Genomic DNA, 20,567 nt, shown 5'->3' on the forward strand with positions numbered 1-20,567 from the left:
CAAACGGACTTAAATGCATTTCTCAGCCCCCACCCCCCCAAAAAGATTCTGTACGAATTAATTTTCACTATAGTTTTTTTTCATTTACACATATAATACATTTGTTCACACACACAAAATAGTTGATTGTTACATTCACAGACTGATGTGTTTTCACGCATAACGCTTTTTTTTAAATTGATAAACAATGAGAATCCTCATTTTTTTTCCACGCCTTCCTAAAAGAATTGCCTGAGCCATTTTTTGGGGGAAGCACCATTCCAACTATTAGAATAGGTTATGTTTAAAAAAAATGACTCGTGCAGTTATTTTACGAGGGTGACCATTTTTTTGTCCACTTTGAAATGGCAACTGAAAACTGAAAATGTGACAGATTTTTACAACAGGAATAAACCACTTTTTTTTATCTGTCACGCCCAGAAACATAAAATAAAAAAAATGGGAGTGAAATTTACTTTCTACAAAACAAAAAAAATCATGAGTAATTGTCTTACCCTCCCACCAGATGGCGCCCTTTTACGTGATGTGGCATCAAATAATGAGAATAATCCGAAAGTACCGCTGCTCACATTTTCAGTTTTCTATTGACTTTTCCAAATGGAAATTGCGAGATAATTAAAGCCTTCCATGCATCAGCCCGTCACGGCTTAAACTTTTGTCAAACAGGCGTGGGGTCCGGGGGGCAGGGCTCCAACATAATAGTGTTGGGGTCGCTGACGGTCACGGCACCGTACGAGCCGACAAAATCGTCATCATCGTCGTCGCCATCCTGAAAGCGGCGGTACGTAATGTCCGTGTCCTCGCCGCCCCGCCGGTCGGGCGGCTCCTCCTTGCCCAGCACCCGGCGGCGGTAGGCGCGGTACGCCAGAATGAAGACGCCGGCCTCGGCCGCCTGGAAGAGCGCGTAGAGCAGCGGGAACATGTACATGGCGCCCATTAGCTGCGGCGGGAAGGCTAGCTTGAGGATAGCGGTGCACAGCTGTACGTTCTGGCAGCCCGTCTCCAGCGAGACGGCGCGCCGGCAGTTGGGCGGCAGCTCGAAGAGCGTGGCCAGCCCGTAGCCCGCCGCGTAGCCGCACATGGGCATGAGTAGGGCTACGGCGTACACGGACGGCGGGATGGCCGATAGCAACTCGGGGCCCAGCGTGGCCGCCGTTAAGATGAAGAGAAGCAGCAGGGTCACCAGCAGGGACCACAAGGAAGCCTGAGGAGAAGATGCTAGTGTGAGGGTTAGATCTCCAACATCAAAATAATCTTCAAGTAGAGAAATATTTACAGCCCCTATATCTTTTTTTTTAAATGGCATTTTAATATTTCTTAATACATTCCTCTTTACTTTGTACTTTATACTTTTTACTTTAATGATGAGTGATGAGTATGTTAATACTTTAGTCCTTCTTTTCTGTTTATGTTTCATATGTACTGTTAACAGATGCACTTTTTTATATGTATCGTATCTTGTCCTGACCCCGCCCATCTGTCAATTTTTTTTAAAGTCAATATGGCCCCCGGGCCCAAAAGTTTGCCCACCCCTGTGCTAAAGCTAAGAATACAGAATAAGAATACAAGAGAAATACATTCCATATTCCAAAGCCAGGTTAGTCAGAGAAACGAACCTTACCTTTAAGACCTTGTCGGCCAGGCGCGTGTAGCGGTAGCGTAGCACGACGCCCAGCCCGATAGGGATGAGCGTGCTGCATAGTGTGAGGATGATGGCGCCAAAGGGTAGCAGGCTGACCACCGGCGTGTTGATCCAAGCTCGGCTGTAGATCCACAGGCACAGCGGCATGAGGACCAGAGCCAGCAGGGTGGACGAAATGGTCATGATGATGCTGTGAAAGGCCGAGACAAACTTTTATTTTAGATTTTCGCCACCAGTCGGCTCTTTACGTTCGATTTGTTGCGTTATGTTAAGTTGGACCAAAAATTTAAATAACATGGTGGACTGAGAAAAGTTGGCTTTGGATTTTATTATGCTTTTTTTACGGGTTAGCATGTCCGCCATCCCTGCCCCGGGCCTTGCTGTTTGGAGTTTGTGTGGGTTTTCTATGGGTTTCTTCGTTTCCGTTGTACATTTGACAACCCTAGCGTCATTCCTTCTTTTTTTTTGGGTGGTGTTCCGTGCCACCGACGTCATCTCCTGGTTTGCTGCATGCGCAGTAATTCCATTACTGGAGCTCGGACATCTTTACTGGCTTCTTTCCAGTCGTCTGCTGATGGTTGCATTAATGTCGTGCCATTCATTTTTATTTTTCTAAGAGCCAACATGCTCTTTTCGTTTAATATCTTAAGATCTTTTAGAAAATAATATTTTTTCTCAATTGTAATCTTGAGTTACAAGCAGCCAATGATTTATTGACTGAACTATAGCTATACCATTAGATAATTAGTTTGAAATGTTTGTAAAAGTGACTTGATCTGATACTATTTTAATAGTTTATTTTCATTCATTTTTTCTTCTATTCTGTTTATTCTCACAACAGTTGCAGGGGTGCTGGAGCCAATCCCAGCCATTGGCAGTCGTAGATTGTCATGTTTATTTATTGTGTGAATATTTCCTAGTTTTTGGAATCACCTTTTTGACAGATGACCAATCGACTTGAATTTGCTTGAATTCGTTTTTAGAAATGTTGTTTAACTTTGGATTTTTTTTTTCATTTTAAAGGTGCCTAAAAGCAAAGTCAGCAAATACCTGAGGTTCATCTCCCCGTGCACCAGCAGCGACATGATGTTGGACAAGTTCCCCCCGGGACAGCAGCCGCACAGAAGCACGGCCACGGCAGCCACGTCGTCCAGCGAGAAGGCCAAGGCCAGCAAGAAGGCCACCAGGGGCATGATAACAAACTGGCACAGAACAGCCAAAAGCACCCCGACGGGGCGCCGGAGCTGCTGACCCAACTGCCCCACGTCCACCGTACAGCCCAAACCCAGCATGGTGAAACACAGCACCAGTCCCACAAAGACGTTGACGCCGTGGCTCAGCGGGGAGTCCCAGAAGGCGGGCACTAGCCCGAGGACGTCGCCGGGGTCCGTCGGGTCCGGAGCTGAGGTAAGACCCAGAGTAAGAGCCACAGTCAGACCTGGACTCGGAGCTGGGGCCAATTCCGCCATGCTCTCGTCCGCCTGCATGGCCGCCTCCCTCCCCGCGACACTCTCGTCTCGACGCACGGACTCGTTACGGCGCCATGGCGGGGGTCAAGCAATATGTCTATCCGGAGAGGAAAAGAGTGGACCGCTGCATCCCGGACGCCCCTTTTATAGCGCCGCGTGCGCGCAGCTGTGCGCGCGTCACCGTCTCTGCTCTGCGCTATCAACAAGTCCACGGCGAGCTGACTGGCTCAGATGCGCAATTTAGATCCCATCCTCTTCCGTCAGGTTAGAGCATGTGTGTCAAAGTGGTGGCCCGGAGGCCAAATATGACCCGCCGCATCATTTTGTGTGGTCCGGGAATGTAAAGTGCCAACATGTATGTATGTATGTGTATGTGTGTGTGTATGTGTGTGTATGTATGTGCATGTGTGTATGTGTGTGTATGTATGTGCATGTGTGTATGTGTGTGTATGTATGTGCATGTATGTATGTGCATGTATGTGTATGTATGTATGTGTGTAAAAAACGACATAGTATAGTAAGGCTTTTTTTCTTTAAAAAACGTCATAGGATAGTAAGGCTTTTTTTCTTAAAAAAACGACATAGTATAGTAAGACTTTTTTTCTTTAAAAAACGACATAGTATACTAAGGCTTTTTTTCTTTAAAAAAACAACATAGTATAGTAAGGCTTTTTTTGTCAAAAAACGACATAGTATAGTAAGGCTTTTTTTAGTCAAAAAACGACATAGTATAGTAAGGCTTTTTTTAGTCAAAAAACGACATAATATAGTAAGGCTTTTTTTCTTTAAAAAAACGACATAGTATAGTAAGGCTTTTTTTTCTTTAAAAACGACATAGGATAGTAAGGCTTTTTTTCTTAAAAAACGACATAGTATAGTAAGGCTTTTTTTCTTAAAAAACGACATAGTATAGTAAGGCTTTTTTCTTTAAAAACGACTAAGTAAGGCTTTTTTCTTAAAAAACGACATAGTATAGTAAGGCTTTTTTTCTTAAAAAACGATATACTATAGTAAGGCTTTTTTTTAAAAAAACGACATAGTATAGTAAGGCTTTTTTTCTTTAAAAAACGACATAGGATAGTAAGGCTTTTTTCTTAAAAAACGATATACTATAGTAAGGCTTTTTTTCTTTAAAAAACGACATAGTATAGTAAGGCTTTTTTTCTTTAAAAAACGACAGGATAGTAAGGCTTTTTTTCTTAAAAAACGACATAGTATAGTAAGGCTTTTTTTCTTTAAAAAAATGACAGGATAGTAAGGCTTTTTTTCTTAAAAAACGACATAGGATAGTAAGGCTTTTTTTCTTAAAAAACGACATAGTATAGCAAGGCTTTTTTTCTTTAAAAAACGACATAGTATAGTAAGGCTTTTTTTCTTTAAAAAAACGACATAGGATAGCAAGGCTTTTTTTTTCTTAAAAAACGACATAGTATAGTAAGGCTTTTTTTCATAAAAAACGACATACTATAGTAAGGCTTTTTTTCATTAAAAAACGACATACTATAGTAAGGCTTTTTTTCGCAAAAAAACGACATAGTACAGTAAGGCTTTTTTTATTAAAAAAAATGACATAGTATAGTAAGGCTTTTTTTCTTAAAAAACGACATAGTATAGTAAGGCTTTTTTCTTAGTACTACTATCAGCTCTCACAGGGTAGTGGCCCAGTGGATAAGTCATCAGTCTTCCACCTCTTTGGTCTTGGGTTCAAGTCCCAGTGCCTGCAAAGATTTTCATACTATTGTTCAAGTAAATGAAAGAGGTAAAAGTATAAGTACTACTAACTGCTCTCAGAGGGTGGTGGCCCAGTGGCTAAGTCATCAGTCTTCCACCTCTGTGGTCTTGGGTTCAAGTCCCAGTGCCTGCAAAGATTTTTCCTTTATTATTTAGGTAAATGAAAGAGGTAAAAGTACAAGTACTACTACCTACTCCCACAGGGTGATGGCCCAGTGGCTAAGTCATCAGTCTTCCACCTCTGTGGTCCTGGGTTCAAATCCCAGTGCAGGCAAAGATACTCCCAATATTATTCAGTTAAAAGAATAAGTTAAAGTGCCTAAGTGTCTAACTGAATAAAGTATTCAGTGGTGGATGAAGCATTTTGTCAAAAAAATTATTGTAAGGCTTTTTTCTTAAAAAAACGACATAGTATAGTAAGGCTTTTTTTTTCTTAAAAAACGACATAGTATAGTAAGGCTTTTTTTTTTCGTCAAAAAACGATATAGTATAGTAAGGCTTTTTTTTCGTCAAAAAACGACATAGTATAGTAAGGCTTTTTTTCGTCAAAAAACGACATAGTATAGTAAGGCTTTTTTTCTTTAAAAAACGACATAGTATACTAAGGCTTTTTTTCTTTAAAAAAACAACATAGTATAGTAAGGCTTTTTTTGTCAAAAAACGACATAGTATAGTAAGGCTTTTTTTGTCAAAAAACGACATAGTATAGTAAGGCTTTTTTTCGTCAAAAAACGACATAGTATAGTAAGGCTATTTTTGTCAAAAAACGACATAGTATAGTAAGGCTTTTTTAGTCAAAAAACGACATAGTATAGTAAGGCTATTTTTCTTAAAAAACGACATAGTATAGTAAGGCTTTTTTAGTCAAAAAACGACATAGTATAGTAAGGCTTTTTTTTCGTCAAAAAACAACATAGTATAGTAAGGCTTTTTTTGTCAAAAAACGACATACTATAGTAAGGCTTTTTTCCTTAAAAAAACGACATAGTATAGTAAGGCTTTTTTAGTCAAAAAACGACATAGTAAAGTAAGGCTTTTTTTCGTCAAAAAACGACATAATATAGTAAGGCTTTTTTGTCAAAAAACGACATAGTATAGTAAGGCTTTTTTTTGTCAAAAAACGACATAGTATAGTAAGGTTTTTTTTCGTCAAAAAACGACATAGTATAATAAGGCTTTTTTTTGTCAAAAAACGACATAGTATAGTAAGGCTTTTTTTCGTCAAAAAACGACATAGTATAGTAAGGCTATTTTTCTTAAAAAACGACATAGTATAGTAAGGCTTTTTTTGTCAAAAAACGACATAGTATAGTAAGGCTTTTTTTCGTCAAAAAACAACATAGTATAGTAAGGCTTTTTTGTCAAAAAACGACATACTATAGTAAGGCTTTTTTTCGTCAAAAAACGACATAATATAGTAAGGCTTTTTTGTCAAAAAACGACATAGTATAGTAAGGCTTTTTTTTTGTCAAAAAACGACATAGTATAGTAAGGTTTTTTTTCGTCAAAAATGACATAGTATAGTAAGGCTATTTTTCTTAAAAAACGACATAGTATAGTAAGGCTTTTTTAGTCAAAAAACGACATAATATAGTAAGGCTTTTTTTCGTCAAAAAACGACATAGTATAGTAAGGCTTTTTTTCGTCAAAAAACGACATAGTATAGTAAGGCTTTTTTAGTCAAAAAACGACATAGTATAGTAAGGCTTTTTTTCGTCAAAAAACGACATAGTATAATAAGGCTTTTTTTTGTCAAAAAACGACATAGTATAGTAAGGCTTTTTTTCGTCAAAAAACGACATAGTATAGTAAGGCTATTTTTCTTAAAAAAAACGACATAGTATAGTAAGGCTTTTTTTCGTCAAAAAACGACATATTATAGTAAGGTTTTTTTAGTCAAAAAACGACATAGTATAGTAAGGCTTTTTTTCGTCAAAAAACGACATAGTATAGTAAGGCTTTTTTTTCCGTCAAAAAACGACATAGTATAGTAAGGCTTTTTTTCGTCAAAAAACGACATATTATAGTAAGGCTTTTTTTAGTCGAAAAACGGCATAGTATAGTAAGGCTTTTTTTCGTCAAAAAAAGACATAGTATAGTAAGACTTTTTTTCGTCAAAAAACGACATAGTATAGTAAGGCTATTTTTCTTAAAAAACGACATGGTATAGTAAGGCTTTTTTAGTCAAAAAACGACATAGTATTATAGGGCTTTTTTTCGTCAAAAAACGACATAGTATAGTAAGGCTTTTTTTCGCCAAAAAACGACATAGTATAGTAAGGCTTTTTTTCGCCAAAAAACGACATAGTATAGTAAGGCTTTTTTTGTCAAAAAACGACATAGTATAGTAAGGCTTTTTTTGTCAAAAAACGACATAGTATAGTAAGGCTTTTTTTGTCAAAAAACGACATAGTATAGTAAGGCTTTTTTTTTCGTCAAAAAACGACATAGTATAGTAAGGCTTTTTTTTTCGTCAAAAAACGACATAGTATAGTAAGGCTTTTTTTACGTCAAAAAACGACATAGTATAGTAAGGCTTTTTTTTCGTCAAAAAACGACATAGTATAGTAAGGCTTTTTTTTCGTCAAAAAACGACAGTATAGTAAGGCTTTTTTTTCGTCAAAAAACGACATAGTATAGTAAGGCTTTTTTCGTCAAAAAACGACATAGTATAGTAAGGCTTTTTTTTGTCAAAAAACGACATAGTATAGTAAGGCTTTTTTTTCGTCAAAAAACGACATAGTATAGTAAGGCTTTTTTTTCGTCAAAAAACGGCATAGTATAGTAAGGCTTTTTTTTCGTCAAAAAACGACATAGTATAGTAAGGCTTTTTTTTCGTCAAAAAACGACATAGTATAGTAAGGCTTTTTTTTCGTCAAAAAACGACAGTATAGTAAGGCTTTTTTTGTCAATGTATGTATGTATGTATGTATGTATGTATGTATGTATGTATGTATGTATGTATGTATGTATGTATGTATGTATGTATGTATGTATGTATGTATGTATGTATGTATGTATGTATGTATGTATGTATGTATGTATGTATGTATGTATGTATGTATGTATGTATGTATGTATGTATGTATGTATGTATGTATGTATGTATGTATGTATGTATGTATGTATGTATGTATGTATGTATGTATGTATGTATGTATGTATATTTTTGATCTGGTATTTAATGGATAAATACATTTAAAAAACGCACAAATATGATTCTCTTTTAATCAAGCCAATTTTGATACAGACAAATGACAGCACAGAAAATGTTTCCAGTTTTATCAAGCAATTTGCTAGTTTAGATGGTTTGATTCATAAATTTAAAAAAAAATGTTTTCCAAAGATGTCATTAATATATTTAACTCAGCCTAACATTAATCTCAAAATACTTTTTTAAATCTCATGACAAATTACTATTAAGTAACCCTATCAAATCAAGTGTTTCAAAAAATATGGAAAAAACACCTAATTTAGTGCATTTGATCACAAATGAGTGATGCCAAATAGTCTAAATAAATCACAATTTTCTAAGCCATTTTTCTTTCCACAAAATACAAATGAATAGGAAAAAATAATAGTCTCACCTCATGCCTTCTTATTGATATACGTAAAGACGGCTTGATGATGCAAGCAAGCATGAATGATGAAAAGAAGGCACTTGACATTTGAAGAAGTCTGAAGAAACCTCGACATAAAAAGTCAACAACTAACAAGGCAATGATATCTACTTAATCAAACCAGTGACATTAGAATAACTGCATGTATTGTCATTGAAAAACAAGCCAAAACATTCAAAAAACATCTGATTCTATTACCCCATTTGCCTTATTTTGTTTAAAATGGATCATGCAATGACATTTGAGCATTGATGGCCACTCTAAAAGGGGTATAAAGCATATCATACCATATTTTTCTGCTCACCTGCATGACTGAAAAAGGCTGGCGTTTCTCTTATCAACAGCTGAAAGGCAAAATTAACCCAATGAAGTTCCACGTTAAAAGTTTTTCCTGAAATTGACAAACAAACTGGATAGCGGCACAATTTGATATCCCCCAAAAATGATTGGTCTTAATAGTGTTTGTGCGAAAGCTCTCATATGTGACTAGAAATTAGCGATGAACTGCTTTCCATTGATTATTTTGCAGAGGAATTCCTAGCATGGCGCTAGGAGAGTTCAGCCTTCCTGGCGCTAAACAAGTAACCCATGGCCTTAATGATGCCGCGGCTTTTGACGATAATGGAGTAGCGTAGGAGCCACTCCAGTTTCCATTGGTCTGTACTTGCATTCTGAGTTCCTTCCCGCATGGCCTCTTGGAAGGTGGCGGCTGATATCAACTCTGCATGGAAATGAGTGCATCAGAGCAATAATAGTGAATTTGAATACAGAATGCAAGAAACCTTTATTTAACCCAGATGGAGTGAACTGGATCCACTAACAGTAGTAGCAGTGAGTAAAATGTATTGTCGTTGTCCAGATCAGCATGAAAATGTCACGAGAATGTTAAATGTGATTTTTTCGTGACCGGACGTTTGGTCGCCGGTCTTTTGGTCGCCGGTCAAATGTACTTAGATATTAAAGTGTTTAGACAGTAATTACATATTAAACTGTACTTAGATATTAAAATGTACTTAGATATTAAAATGTTCATAGATAGTAAACAGTACTTAGATATTAAACTCCTTAGATATTAAACCGTACTTAGATATTAAACCGTACTTTGATATTAAACCGTACTTTGATATTAAACAGTACTTAGATATATTTAACAGTACTTAGATATATTTAACAGTACTTAGATATATTTAACAGTACTTAGATATATTTAACAGTACTTAGATATATTTAAAAGTACTTAGATATTAAACAGTACTTAGATATTAAACTCTCTCTCATTAGCATAATTTTGAGAGCTGGTTTCAATAGTAAACTCTCTGTCACCATTTCACCGGCAACCAAACGTCCGGGCACCGATGAGTGTTTCTTTATCTTTGCAAATTGCAGAATACGGACAATATGATGAACTTTTTTGACTATTAAAAAGAACAGACATGTCTTTGTTGGATTAAGTTCATGCAATGTATTGAATGAAGATGCTAGTCAGCTTTCTCAATAAGTGGTCACTTGTTTCCAACATGTGACTGGGACACTATCTTGGACCTTATGACCAGACACTCTTAATCATAGTAAGAATCAAAGTTGTGGATCATGTATGGTTTAAATAAAAAAGATAGAAGCTATTTACCTGTAGGATCACTGTGCGTAAGCAGCTGGATGTCAAACTCCTTAGCGAAGGCAGTCAATTCAGGAGGCATGACGCAGCAAGATGCTAAGTTCACTTGGTTGCTGCTGGGTTTGACCTGAATCAAAAACAAAATGTTCCCCCTGTTTACATCTTCTATAATATAATATCAACAAAAAAATATTGGATACTAAATAACCTGGATGCTAAGCCAGAAAATGTAACTATAAGCTTATAAATGCATTTTCCACAGACCTGAGCCCAGTTGTACAGTTGCTCCAACAGGTCCTTATCCAGATCAGAAGTGCCGATGGCGGCGATTCTCTTACTGTGGACGAGCGCTTCCAGTTCCTCCCACGCCGGCTGAAGAGGAAGCAGCGTTTGTTCGTCTCCGAGGAGCCTTCGCGGTGCGATGATAACCGAGTCCAGTTGCGATACTGCCAAAGTCTGACAAGCTGGAGAGAATACAATTGTGTGAGCAATACCGTTATTATGAAGAAGGCTTGTGGGTCATTTTAGGATTGTAGACATTTGGGTTTAATTCCTAAAAGGCCGGTCCTCCTTACCCATCTCCACTGCATCTCGAATGGACGACTGACCCGACTCAAAGAGGAACAGCTTGGCTGTCAAAACAAAGCCGTCATTTTAAAGTTCATAATCTTTTGTGACAGTTAAGACTGTGGGGCGGGGCGAGTGGGTTTTTCAAGCAGAACAGAACCTGGGCAACCAATCAGAAGATTGACGCACCTGAGACCTTAAGCTCCTCCCTCTCCTCAGGTACGACAGCATCTGTGGCCTTGCCCATGTTACAGTCCAGTGTGTCAGGAAAGTCCTAAAATAAATCATATGGAAACAAATTGTTTATTTGCATTCCTTATATACATGAATATACATGAAATCGATGTTTGGCATTGGTGGCGATATACATTCAATTTATTGGAAATGGAATAAGCGGTGCTCGGACGTTTGGTCGCCGGTCTTTTGGTCGCCGGTGTTCATGAGAGAGTTTAATATCAAAGTATTATTTAATATCTAAGTACTGTTTAATATCAAAGTACTGTTTAATATCAAAGTACTGTTTAATATCAAAGTACTGTTTAATATCAGTACTGTTTAATATCAAAGTACTGTTTAATATCGAAGTAATGTTTAATATCCAAGTACTGTTTAATATCCAAGTACTGTTTAATATCCAAGTACTGTTTAATATCCAATTACGGTTTAATATCCAAGTACTGTTTAATATCTAAGTACTGTCTAACATCTAAGTACTGTCTAACATCTAAGTATTGTTCAATATCTAAGTACTGTTTAATATCTAAGTACTGTTTAATATCTAAGTACTGTTTAATATCCAAGTACTGTTTAATATCCAAGTACTGTTTAATATCCAAGTACTGTTTAATATCCAAGTACTGTTTAATATCCAAGTACTGTTTAATATCCAAGTACTGTTTAATATCCAAGTACTGTTTAATATCCAAGTACTGTTTAACATCTAAGTACTGTTTAACATCTAAGTACTGTTTAACATCTAAGTACTATTTAACATCTAAGTACTGTTTAACATCTAAGTACTGTTTAACATCTAAGTACTGTTTAACATCGAAGTACTGCTTAATATCTAAGTACTGTTTAATATCTAAGTACATTTAACCAGCGACCAAAAGACTGGCGACCAAAAGCCCGGTGACCAAACGTCCAGTCATGGAAATAGCAACCAACAACCACCAACCCACCCCCAGGATATCGGTCAACCTCGACTCCAGCATTCTTTTTGCTGCAATTCCGTGCATGTCTGTATATGCACACATACACGTACACTCACTTAAAATTCATCACACTGCTATTTGACACCAATGTAGCCCTCACTACTCGTCCTTTATTGCTAAACGTGGGTTCCACTATAATAAGGTGGCAATGAAATGCATCCATCCATTTTATATGTCGCCCTCAAATAAATCCCCTAACCCTCATCCCAATGGACAGACGAGACTTTTGGAATGGCGCCTCACTGCAATTCAGTACTGCATGAACATTGGCCATGACAGCTCCTTTTCAGGATGCCCCCTAAAGGCATCGTTTGAAGTCTATATCGCAGCAGTTGTACTGTTGGAATCCTGCCGTCTAACAGTGTGAACACTTTACTGCATTGACTAAGCTAGGCGATCTGGTTTTTCAATTCCAATTACTGCTTTCTTTCCCTTCACACATTCTAAAGAAAACTATCGGGAAAATGACCTAAACAACAGTTTTTGGATGTTTGCATCGTCATTTTGAACACTTTAAAAAAAATGTCCATCGGTCACATTACCTCAGTTGGGCCTTCTATAGTAGAAAACCAGCTGCTCACTGTAGCTTGAATGCATTCTTGAAGCTGAAACAAAAAAAATGTACATTAGATTCAATAAATATATTTCCAGATTTACCTGATTTTAAACTATTCAAGATGTCTCCGGCTCACATCTCTGGGGTCATGGGTTCAAGTCCAAGTCAGTCCACTTGTGTAAAGTTTGCATGTTCACCCTGGGCCTGTGTGGGTTTTCTTCAGGTACTCTGATTTCCTCCCACATTCCAAAAACATGTATGATAGACTGATTGGACACACAAAATTATAAACAATTCAGGGTGTCCCCTGCCTCTAGCCCGGAGACAGCTGGGATTAGCTCCAGCACCCCCGCGACCCTAATGAGGATAAAGGTGTTACGAAAAAGTGTAACCTGACTGAATAGTCCTTCAAAAAGAGTCAAATTATGATCATTTTCCTAACGTATTTTACACTACAGTCCATTATTTCAGGCTTGGGTTGGATTTTAAGATGAATGTGATACGATGCATCATTATTGTTGTTAAAAATAAACAAATTTTCCATTCACTTCGCACACCTGCTCCAAGAGCTTTATACTTTGACATTCTTGCCTCGTTACGATCGACGGTACGAAGCCCAAGTTTACCTCCTCGCCGGGAGAGCACGGACATTTCTTCTTCAAGCGGGTTCGGTTGACTAAATTCCCCGTGTGGAGTCTCAGACTCTTGGCGTGGGTCAGGAGCGTCCTTTTAGCTTCCACGTTCGTGTTATTAAGATCCATGTGTGCTATCTTTTTTCACGGAAAGAGACCTGGGGAAGAATGTCGGCGACGTAAGCAAGCGTGGTAACAAGAAACGGGAGCCTGACTGCCTACCTTTGACGATCTTTACCTTCCGGGAGATGTAGCCAATAATATGGCGCCGCGAGAACAACAATATGAATAGAACGTAGTCACAATGACTTGCTTCTTAGGTTGCCAGACTGTAACACTGTTACGACTCGCTCAAGGCAGGCAACGTCCGTGTTCTTGCGTATGCTAAAAATAGCCCGCCCGCCTACTTCGTGCATTACGGTAAGTTCATTCAAAACAGACGGGTGGCCAGGCAGTTGACTTCCGTGTGGTCTTAGCGTCGTTCAACCTTCAAAATAATAGAAAGTTCAGTTTATTTCCTGTTTGGTCGAATCTGTTGGAACGCAATGCAATGGGTGCCCAGCAGATGTCACTTTGTAGCATTTTATTTTGAATTACGTTTTTTCAATAATGCCCTGTTCTGATTGAGTATGAAAAATGAACGTTCTCAAACGATATATAGGAAAATAATAAGTCACATTTTTGTTTTGAGGTTAGATATTTAAAGTACAGACCAACAAAATGGTTTGCACTGTTTGCATGATAAAAGAATCAACTTTTAAGTAGTGTTTCTTCATGCAAGGTTTCAATAGGCATTTTTTTAAAAACATTTTTAAATATTTGTACTTACATCCAAGAGCACGAGTTCAACGTCACTGCTGAAATCTTGGTTTCAAGGACCCCAATGAAGACCCCTGTAATCAAATGAAAATAAAATAAAACTTAATATATTATTTCTTGACCTTTTTTCCTTATAGTACATCATTTTTTTGCTTCTCTAATCACATTTCTTTTCATGCATGTCAAGTTATTCTGCCCCCAAAAACCAAACCAACATTTTAAATGCCCATAGTTTCAAGCCACCATTCTTTTGTGTAATAAAATGTCTATTTTCTGTCTCTTCTTCCTTTAGGCTTGTCCCAAAACTATTTCCTTCTCTTCAACTTTTTCAGAATAAACACCACAAAATGAACATCCAAAATGGGAAGACTAAACTCCCATGTGGCATATAAAAACTATTCAGTCTATAAATACACTCTGTTGTCCAACAAGTTAAAAAAAATCTAGGGAAAAAAAAACACTATGAAAACAAGGCTAAAAAATTGAGTATTGTTGAATTAAACTAATTAAAAACAAAGCTCCATCTTACTTTTAAAATTATTATTTGCAAAGTTAACATGCAAAACAGTTAAAAAGTATACAAAAAACATTTTCGGTAGATAATTTACATAGATATAAGTCTTATACTTATGATTATTTGGTTGAAAATTAACATTCAAAAAAAGAACAACCAAAAAATATATATTATCAAAGTTAATATGCAAAAAAAGAAAATATATATACTTTTTTGTTTGTTTCTGGTGGTCTATTTCTGCCCCCCATCCACTATGCATCATAAAATATTTTCTTTCAAAATTAATATGCAAAAATGCCTCTCTCTAAGGGGGTACATTTATGTCATCTTCCCCCAAAACTCCCACAAACCCCCCCCCCCCCCAAAAAAAATCCAATCCCGTCAGCAAATCCTTGTCAACATCTGGATTCAATCAATTCTTTGCAAGGGATACAAAAAACAACTTGAACTTTGTATTTTTTCTCTGTTTTCTAACACAATGTACTCCAATTGCCCCCCCCCAAACATTCCAATTTACAGCAATTTATGGAATCTTTACGGGAACACAGCGTCCATTACTCCCAAAGAAAAAAAAGCAAACCTTGTACTGTAAAAGTCGTACAATATTGCACAACCCACCACACTCCGCATTTGCAAAAGTGAATCCTGTTTGTCAGAGGAGGAGTGGCAAAAATTGTGACTGGGTATGCGTCCATTTATCTAGGGGGGGTTACTACAAACCAAATGTACAAAACCAGAAGACCACTCACTACTTGCATGCAAGGACACACTCTGATAATCAACTAAATTCAACTCAAGGTATGTTTTCCCACTTTTTTCCTCATCAAATCATCTATAATAATTTTTTAAAGTCCTGAAGCCATCTAATAATGTTATTGTAATTAGTGTTGGAAAAAGATGCAACATTTTAAAGGATGTATCTTAATCCAAATGTCTTTTCTTGTCTTTTTTGCTGCTTAACCAGGCAGAAGAAGAAGAAACGACATGAAATTCCAAGCTCTTTTGTTCCTGGCGCTGATTATCTGCACCACATTATGTGTGGCACAGGGTTAGAACGTCACTCTATTGATAAAATGTTCCAATTGGGTTCCAGATGTGGCGTATAGAACAGACCATTAGCACCATTAAAGGCTTTGTTTGTATTAGACCAGGGGTGTCAAACATATGGCCCGCGGGCCGGATCCGGACCGTCTGGTGGTTTGGTACGGCCCGGGGAAGAAAGCTGCATTGTATAAAAAATGAATTTTCTTTAAAATTTGTAGTTGTATTATCCGCTAGGGGGCGCAGTGTTTTAGTACATGCAGACAACATGAATTGACATTTATTTATGTTCTTATGTTATTCTCTTGTTCATAATATATTGTTCATAATGTAAAAGGAAAATTCGGTTAATGAACATTTTGATAATTTACTCATTCTTTGCACTAAATATTAGTATTAGTGACTAATACAAAGGAAAAAAGTGGGCTTATTGTTAGTTCTATATAATTTTGCAATGAGTTTACTGGTCCGGCCCACTTGATATCAAATTAAACTGTATTCGGCCCACAGACCAAAGGGAGTTTGACACCCCTGATTTAGCACGTCAGTTGGAAATGTCATTTTTTGGTTGACTAGAGGTTACTTTTAAATGGACCAAAGTTGTGACAGCATCGGCTTTTTATAAAACGACATTCTTCTACTACAATTTAGCCTCTTGATGTTTCTACTTGTAAGAGTATTTTAACTTGAACCTGGATTTCATTACATAGCAGACTATAAAAGACTAAAGTACTTTCCATGCCATTAATTAGCTAGGTAAATAAATGTGTATTTTTTATCCGTTTACAAGGTTTTTGGCGGTTCATTATTGTAAACAAAGACCATCAATTTAAGAGTAATAAAAAGAGTTGTTTTATGTTTGACAACAGTTTTAAACTAGTTTTTTAGGGTGCAGAATTTAAAACGAGAATAGGTCTGATATGTCATTAAGAGGTTGACTGTAAATGCAAATTTGTTAAAAATGTAACATCTTAAAACTGTCTTTAATTCATAACCTAAACCACATGTGTCAAAGTGGCGGCCCGGGGGCCAAATCTGGCCCGCCGCATCATTTTGTGTGGCCCAGGAAAGAAAATCATGAATGCCGACTTTCTGTTTTAGGATCAAATTAAAATGAAGAGTATAGAAGTATATTAAATTTCCTGATTTTCCCCCTTTTAAATCCATAATTGTCATTTTTAAAGCATTTTTTCCTGTTTTTAGTTCAAAAATCATTTTGTAAAATCGAAAAATATATATATAAAAAAAAGCTAAAATAAACATTTTTTAGATCTACAAAAAAACTGAATATTCAGGGCTTTTAATCCAGTTCTTTTAATCCATTTATAAAATAAAAAAAATCTAAATATTATATCTTAAATGATCCAGCCCACCTGAAATCAAGTTGACGTTAACCAACCTAAGTCTGACAACCTTGACCTAAACGATTTTAAAATATTAATATAACATTTCCAAAACATTCAACCCATTTAAAATGCATACAAACCTTCCTTACGTGAAAAGATGATGCCGTAGGAACTGCGGAGCCTTCAGAAATAACCTAAATTTTAAAAAAAAGCAGTGATATGATTCATTTTGACAACATAAAGCTGATTAGCATCCCCACAAGACCATATGACCCTTTATGCCTCTTACCAAGGTTCTTACGGTAACTGCTGCTTGGGCCACATTCGAGGGATGCGAGACAACTTGAAGAAAAACGTGGAGAGTTTCAGGATGCAGGAAACAGATGGCGATTGCAACATCAGGGCTGTCGTGTGAGTCGAAAAGCTCATTGTTTTCATTTCAGACACACAATTGAAAATCCTAATGATCTGGCAACGTGATATGGGGATTTGGATAGATAACCTGCTAGATCAGGAAGTATTTTAAATTAGGAAAAGCTGATGTCTCTGTTCGTGTGTGTTTTTTTGTGCAGTTTTACTATGAAAAAGAGACCCGGACGTAAGATTGCCCGTACAGTTTGTGCCAATCCGGACCACCTTTGGGTCCAGGAATTGAAGACAGTTGTGCAAGAGAGAATGCTGCGTCAGATTTAGGTAAAATTTCTTGCCAATTGCAGCTTTGTTTTGTGCTAATTTGATTTACGAGTTGAATTTGTTCCAAAAAATGGGCTGGTGGGAGGGCTCAAAGTCTCACTTGGTTTATTTTGGTAAGGATTTGAATTTAAATGCCTCTTATTTGTAATTGGATTATAATGAAATTTGGTAGGATTATTTTAGTAATGTGTCCGCATCTGTTTTTGGAGACATTTTTTTTTGTGTCATGGCTAAGATTGTTAGAATCATTCATTGCGCACTTATTGTTGCCTGTAGGTTCTGAGTTAGCCAGTAGTAAGCATGCATATGCACTTGGGGTGTGCTTGTGATTTTTTGGGGGGATTTAAGAGATGGTTGAGGGTGTGAGCCGGGTGCTCGTAGTTCATTTGAATTAGTTTCATTGAATTTAAAAGAAATGCCTTTACTTCATTCATGATACAAAAAATATGTATAATTTTAAAAATAGAAGTTTTTTGGATTGTTCTATAAAATGTTCTATGAAATGATGGACTTTCCTTGTTTTTAGGAATGTAATAGTCCTAAAAATTAGTTACATTTACATAAAAAAAATATTTACTTTGTCCATCAATAAGTATAGATTTTCACACAAAAAATTTTGTTTATTCTAGTCTATATTTAGCTCTCAAAACAGAAAAAAAGAATAAAAAATATTAGTAATGGGTTTTATATCCAAAAAGTATTTGTAGTATTTGCAAGTCAAGGCACTACCATACAGTAGTACATTAATATTTGAATTAACTTTTATTCATGACGAGGATAAAGAATATATGACCAAGTTTTACTTTATCTGCCAACTTATTGTTTTCAATTAATTTTTAATTATAGATTTGACAACTATTCCCATCAATAGCAATGAATGAGTTGTTATTTTTTAAAGATCAAGTTAGGATCTAAAAAACAATAATAAGTTAGTTCATCACATGGAAGTACTATTTATGAAACATAATTAGACAATTTAAACTTTTTGTTTAGGTTATGAGCAGCAGGAGATGAAGAAAAGACTTGGAAAACCTTGGTAAAGCACATGGATTGCATTAGAAGAAGTACTTGTAAATTTATATGTCGCTAAGAAAGACTATAAATCACACTAACGACATGTCATGTCCTCCATTTTTAAACACCAGCAGCACACAATGATGACCTTAAATGTCTTGTTATAGTTTGTTGTAACTGTGATGTTTAAGAGCTTGCAAGTTATGAGCCATTATTTCAGCAGCTTTTGACTGTGGATGTCTTTTTTAAAGCCAAAATGATTAGATTATGATGTAGTTCCAGTCAATTTTTTGCTGGAAATGATAGTCTAGATTTTGGCAAAAAAAGATGGTGTGCTAGAAAATGTATTCGTCATGAAGTTTATCCAAAATGATTCATATTTCATTTATGCGAAATGTCCAAATAGATCATTGTAAAAAAATGTTTATGAAATAATAAGGTCATCAAAAAAGCACTTAAATATTTAACTCTGTTTAAATTACTTTTTGTAATGTACATATTAAATATGGTTATTTTTTTAAGACTAGTTATGCTTAAAAAAACTTTTTTTATCCATTTTCCTCCAAAAACAACAATGGACCGCAATTTTACTTATTGTTAGATAAAAAAAAATAACATTTTCTTTAAAATAGGAAACGTTATCCTTATAAAAATATAACTTTGAAAAATGAAAGTATTGTTATGATATTAAAGATTAAAATTGTCACATTCACTTAAGTTAAAAAATGTATTTTTTATCTCAAAATATTTTCCTCCTGTTACATTTTAATGTGTTTTTTCTTTAAAAAATATATTAAAAAAAATACATTACAGATTGTCAAAAAAAAACCTATTCATTTAAATATTAAAAATATTTTTATGTTAAAAAAAAGTTTAAGGTTTTATCTCACAATTTGAGGGAAAAATAAACTTGGCATTATTTCTTACTATTTTGTCCTTAAAGTAAATACATATTTTTTTTTTACAACATTTCCCCTAATTTTCACTAGTAAAAGATACCCAAGTAAAAAAAAATACTTTTAAAAACAAAAATTAAAAACACCCTCTCAAATCAGCCAGCAAAAATCAATCATTTTGGGTTTAACTTAACATTTCCATGTTGTATATTCATTATTAATGTTTTAGAAAGAGACATTTAAATATGTATTAGTTTGAATACAGTTGCAGAATTTGTACATGCAAAATATTTTTGTATTTTTGTAACAACACTCCAATCATACTTTGTATTATCCCTTATTAAAAGAAAAAAATGAAAATAAAACACTTTCTATAACCAAAATCATCTGCTATCCATCATCTTTGAGTTAATTTGAAACTAGTTAAAACTGGAAAAACATCTTTTTTTTGTGTTTTCTTCCTTATTTTCTGTAATGATTACATTCCTTATTAAGTGTAACTGGCTCAGCCTCCATTGACCAAACAGCCTGATACTCTGTCATGTTACTTTCTCGTGATTCTTTGCCAGAATTGTTTAAACAACACAATTCCCACAAAACACAAAAGTCTTGAGCATTCATAAACGGCCTTGGGGCGGTCTACATTTCTTTAAAAAAACGAGGTCAGTAGCAAATGAACCCAAAAGGTTAAAGAGGCAAACGAGAGGATAATATTTCATGATTATGTCGTTAAGCATGTCCTTGCAAGAAAAACCATTTGGTTGCTCTTTTTTTTTGTTTTTTATCCTATCGCATGACTGCGAATGGATTGCGAAACAAGAAAAATCAAGTAACATGCCAGCGATGTCAAGACCTGTGAGAACTAAGAAAGTGGAGGGACTTTTAACTCTTTGTCGCCACTGTGTGTGCCAACAAAAACAAGATGTTTTAAGAGTGAGAATTGAAACTTTCACACAAAGACAGGTTGGAAAGTACTGTATTTTCACGACTATAAGGCACACCGCATTATAAGGCGCACCCTCAATGAATGACATTTTTTCCATATATAAGGCGCACTGTATTAGAAGGTGCACTGTATTATAAGGCGCACTGTATTATAAGGCGCACTGTATTATAAGGTGCACTGTCTATTTTGGAGAAAATTTAAGACTTTTAAGTGCGCCTTATAATCGTGAAAATACGGTAATTGCTATTGACT

General features: G+C 35.8%; 3 protein-coding genes across 5 annotated transcripts; 1 reads left to right on the top strand and 2 right to left on the bottom strand.

Moving 5' to 3' along the window:
• Positions 1 to 67: 67 nt before the first annotated feature.
• On the bottom strand, positions 68 to 3,439 carry slc10a4 (solute carrier family 10 member 4). The gene is made up of 3 exons (XM_077717883.1): positions 2,693 to 3,439; positions 1,622 to 1,832; positions 68 to 1,204 (listed from the first exon to the last, which is right to left on the bottom strand). The coding sequence occupies exons 1-3, from the start codon at positions 3,127 to 3,129 to the stop codon at positions 659 to 661; spliced, it is 1,194 nt and encodes a 397-aa protein (XP_077574009.1). The 5' UTR covers positions 3,130 to 3,439; the 3' UTR covers positions 68 to 658.
• Positions 3,440 to 8,056: 4,617 nt separating this feature from the next.
• Positions 8,057 to 13,522, bottom strand: gclm (glutamate-cysteine ligase, modifier subunit). 3 transcript variants are annotated; one of them, XM_077716687.1, is made up of 8 exons: positions 13,285 to 13,522; positions 13,041 to 13,204; positions 12,401 to 12,463; positions 10,834 to 10,918; positions 10,653 to 10,709; positions 10,342 to 10,541; positions 10,090 to 10,204; positions 8,057 to 9,183 (listed from the first exon to the last, which is right to left on the bottom strand). In XM_077716687.1, the coding sequence occupies exons 2-8, from the start codon at positions 13,173 to 13,175 to the stop codon at positions 9,011 to 9,013; spliced, it is 828 nt and encodes a 275-aa protein (XP_077572813.1). In that variant the 5' UTR covers positions 13,176 to 13,204; positions 13,285 to 13,522; the 3' UTR covers positions 8,057 to 9,010. The 3 variants fall into 3 exon arrangements, with proteins under 3 accessions (XP_077572813.1, XP_077572811.1, XP_077572812.1); XM_077716685.1 differs by having other exon boundaries at positions 13,269 to 13,520; XM_077716686.1 differs by lacking the exon at positions 13,285 to 13,522 and having other exon boundaries at positions 13,041 to 13,262.
• A 1,497-nt stretch (positions 13,523 to 15,019) lies between these two features.
• ccl25b (chemokine (C-C motif) ligand 25b) lies at positions 15,020 to 19,752 on the top strand. Its single transcript, XM_077716691.1, has 5 exons — positions 15,020 to 15,177; positions 15,344 to 15,427; positions 17,060 to 17,177; positions 17,339 to 17,459; positions 18,453 to 19,752. The coding sequence occupies exons 2-4, from the start codon at positions 15,364 to 15,366 to the stop codon at positions 17,457 to 17,459; spliced, it is 303 nt and encodes a 100-aa protein (XP_077572817.1). The 5' UTR covers positions 15,020 to 15,177; positions 15,344 to 15,363; the 3' UTR covers positions 18,453 to 19,752.
• The last annotated feature ends 815 nt before the right edge of the window (positions 19,753 to 20,567 follow it).

The sequence above is a fragment of the Stigmatopora nigra genome, chromosome 5 (assembly GCF_051989575.1).
Source record: "Stigmatopora nigra isolate UIUO_SnigA chromosome 5, RoL_Snig_1.1, whole genome shotgun sequence".
NCBI classification, from domain to species: domain Eukaryota; kingdom Metazoa; phylum Chordata; class Actinopteri; order Syngnathiformes; family Syngnathidae; genus Stigmatopora; species Stigmatopora nigra.

Coding starts and splice junctions, on each gene's coding strand:
- ccl25b (XM_077716691.1), top strand. CDS start 15,364: ATGAAATTCCAAGCTCTTTTGTTCCTGGCGCTGATTATCTGCACCACA. Junction 15,428..17,059: donor CACATTATGTGTGGCACAGG/GTTAGAACGTCA, acceptor CCTCTTACCAAG/GTTCTTACGGTAACTGCTGC. Junction 17,178..17,338: donor TGCAACATCAGGGCTGTCGT/GTGAGTCGAAAA, acceptor TTTTTTGTGCAG/TTTTACTATGAAAAAGAGAC.
- gclm (XM_077716687.1), bottom strand. CDS start 13,175: ATGGATCTTAATAACACGAACGTGGAAGCTAAAAGGACGCTCCTGACC. Junction 10,205..10,341: donor AACTGTACAACTGGGCTCAG/GTCTGTGGAAAA, acceptor TTTTTGATTCAG/GTCAAACCCAGCAGCAACCA. Junction 9,184..10,089: donor TACGCACAGTGATCCTACAG/GTAAATAGCTTC, acceptor ATTTCCATGCAG/AGTTGATATCAGCCGCCACC.
- slc10a4 (XM_077717883.1), bottom strand. CDS start 3,129: ATGCAGGCGGACGAGAGCATGGCGGAATTGGCCCCAGCTCCGAGTCCA. Junction 1,833..2,692: donor CACGGGGAGATGAACCTCAG/GTATTTGCTGAC, acceptor GGCCTTTCACAG/CATCATCATGACCATTTCGT. Junction 1,205..1,621: donor TGGCCGACAAGGTCTTAAAG/GTAAGGTTCGTT, acceptor TCTTCTCCTCAG/GCTTCCTTGTGGTCCCTGCT.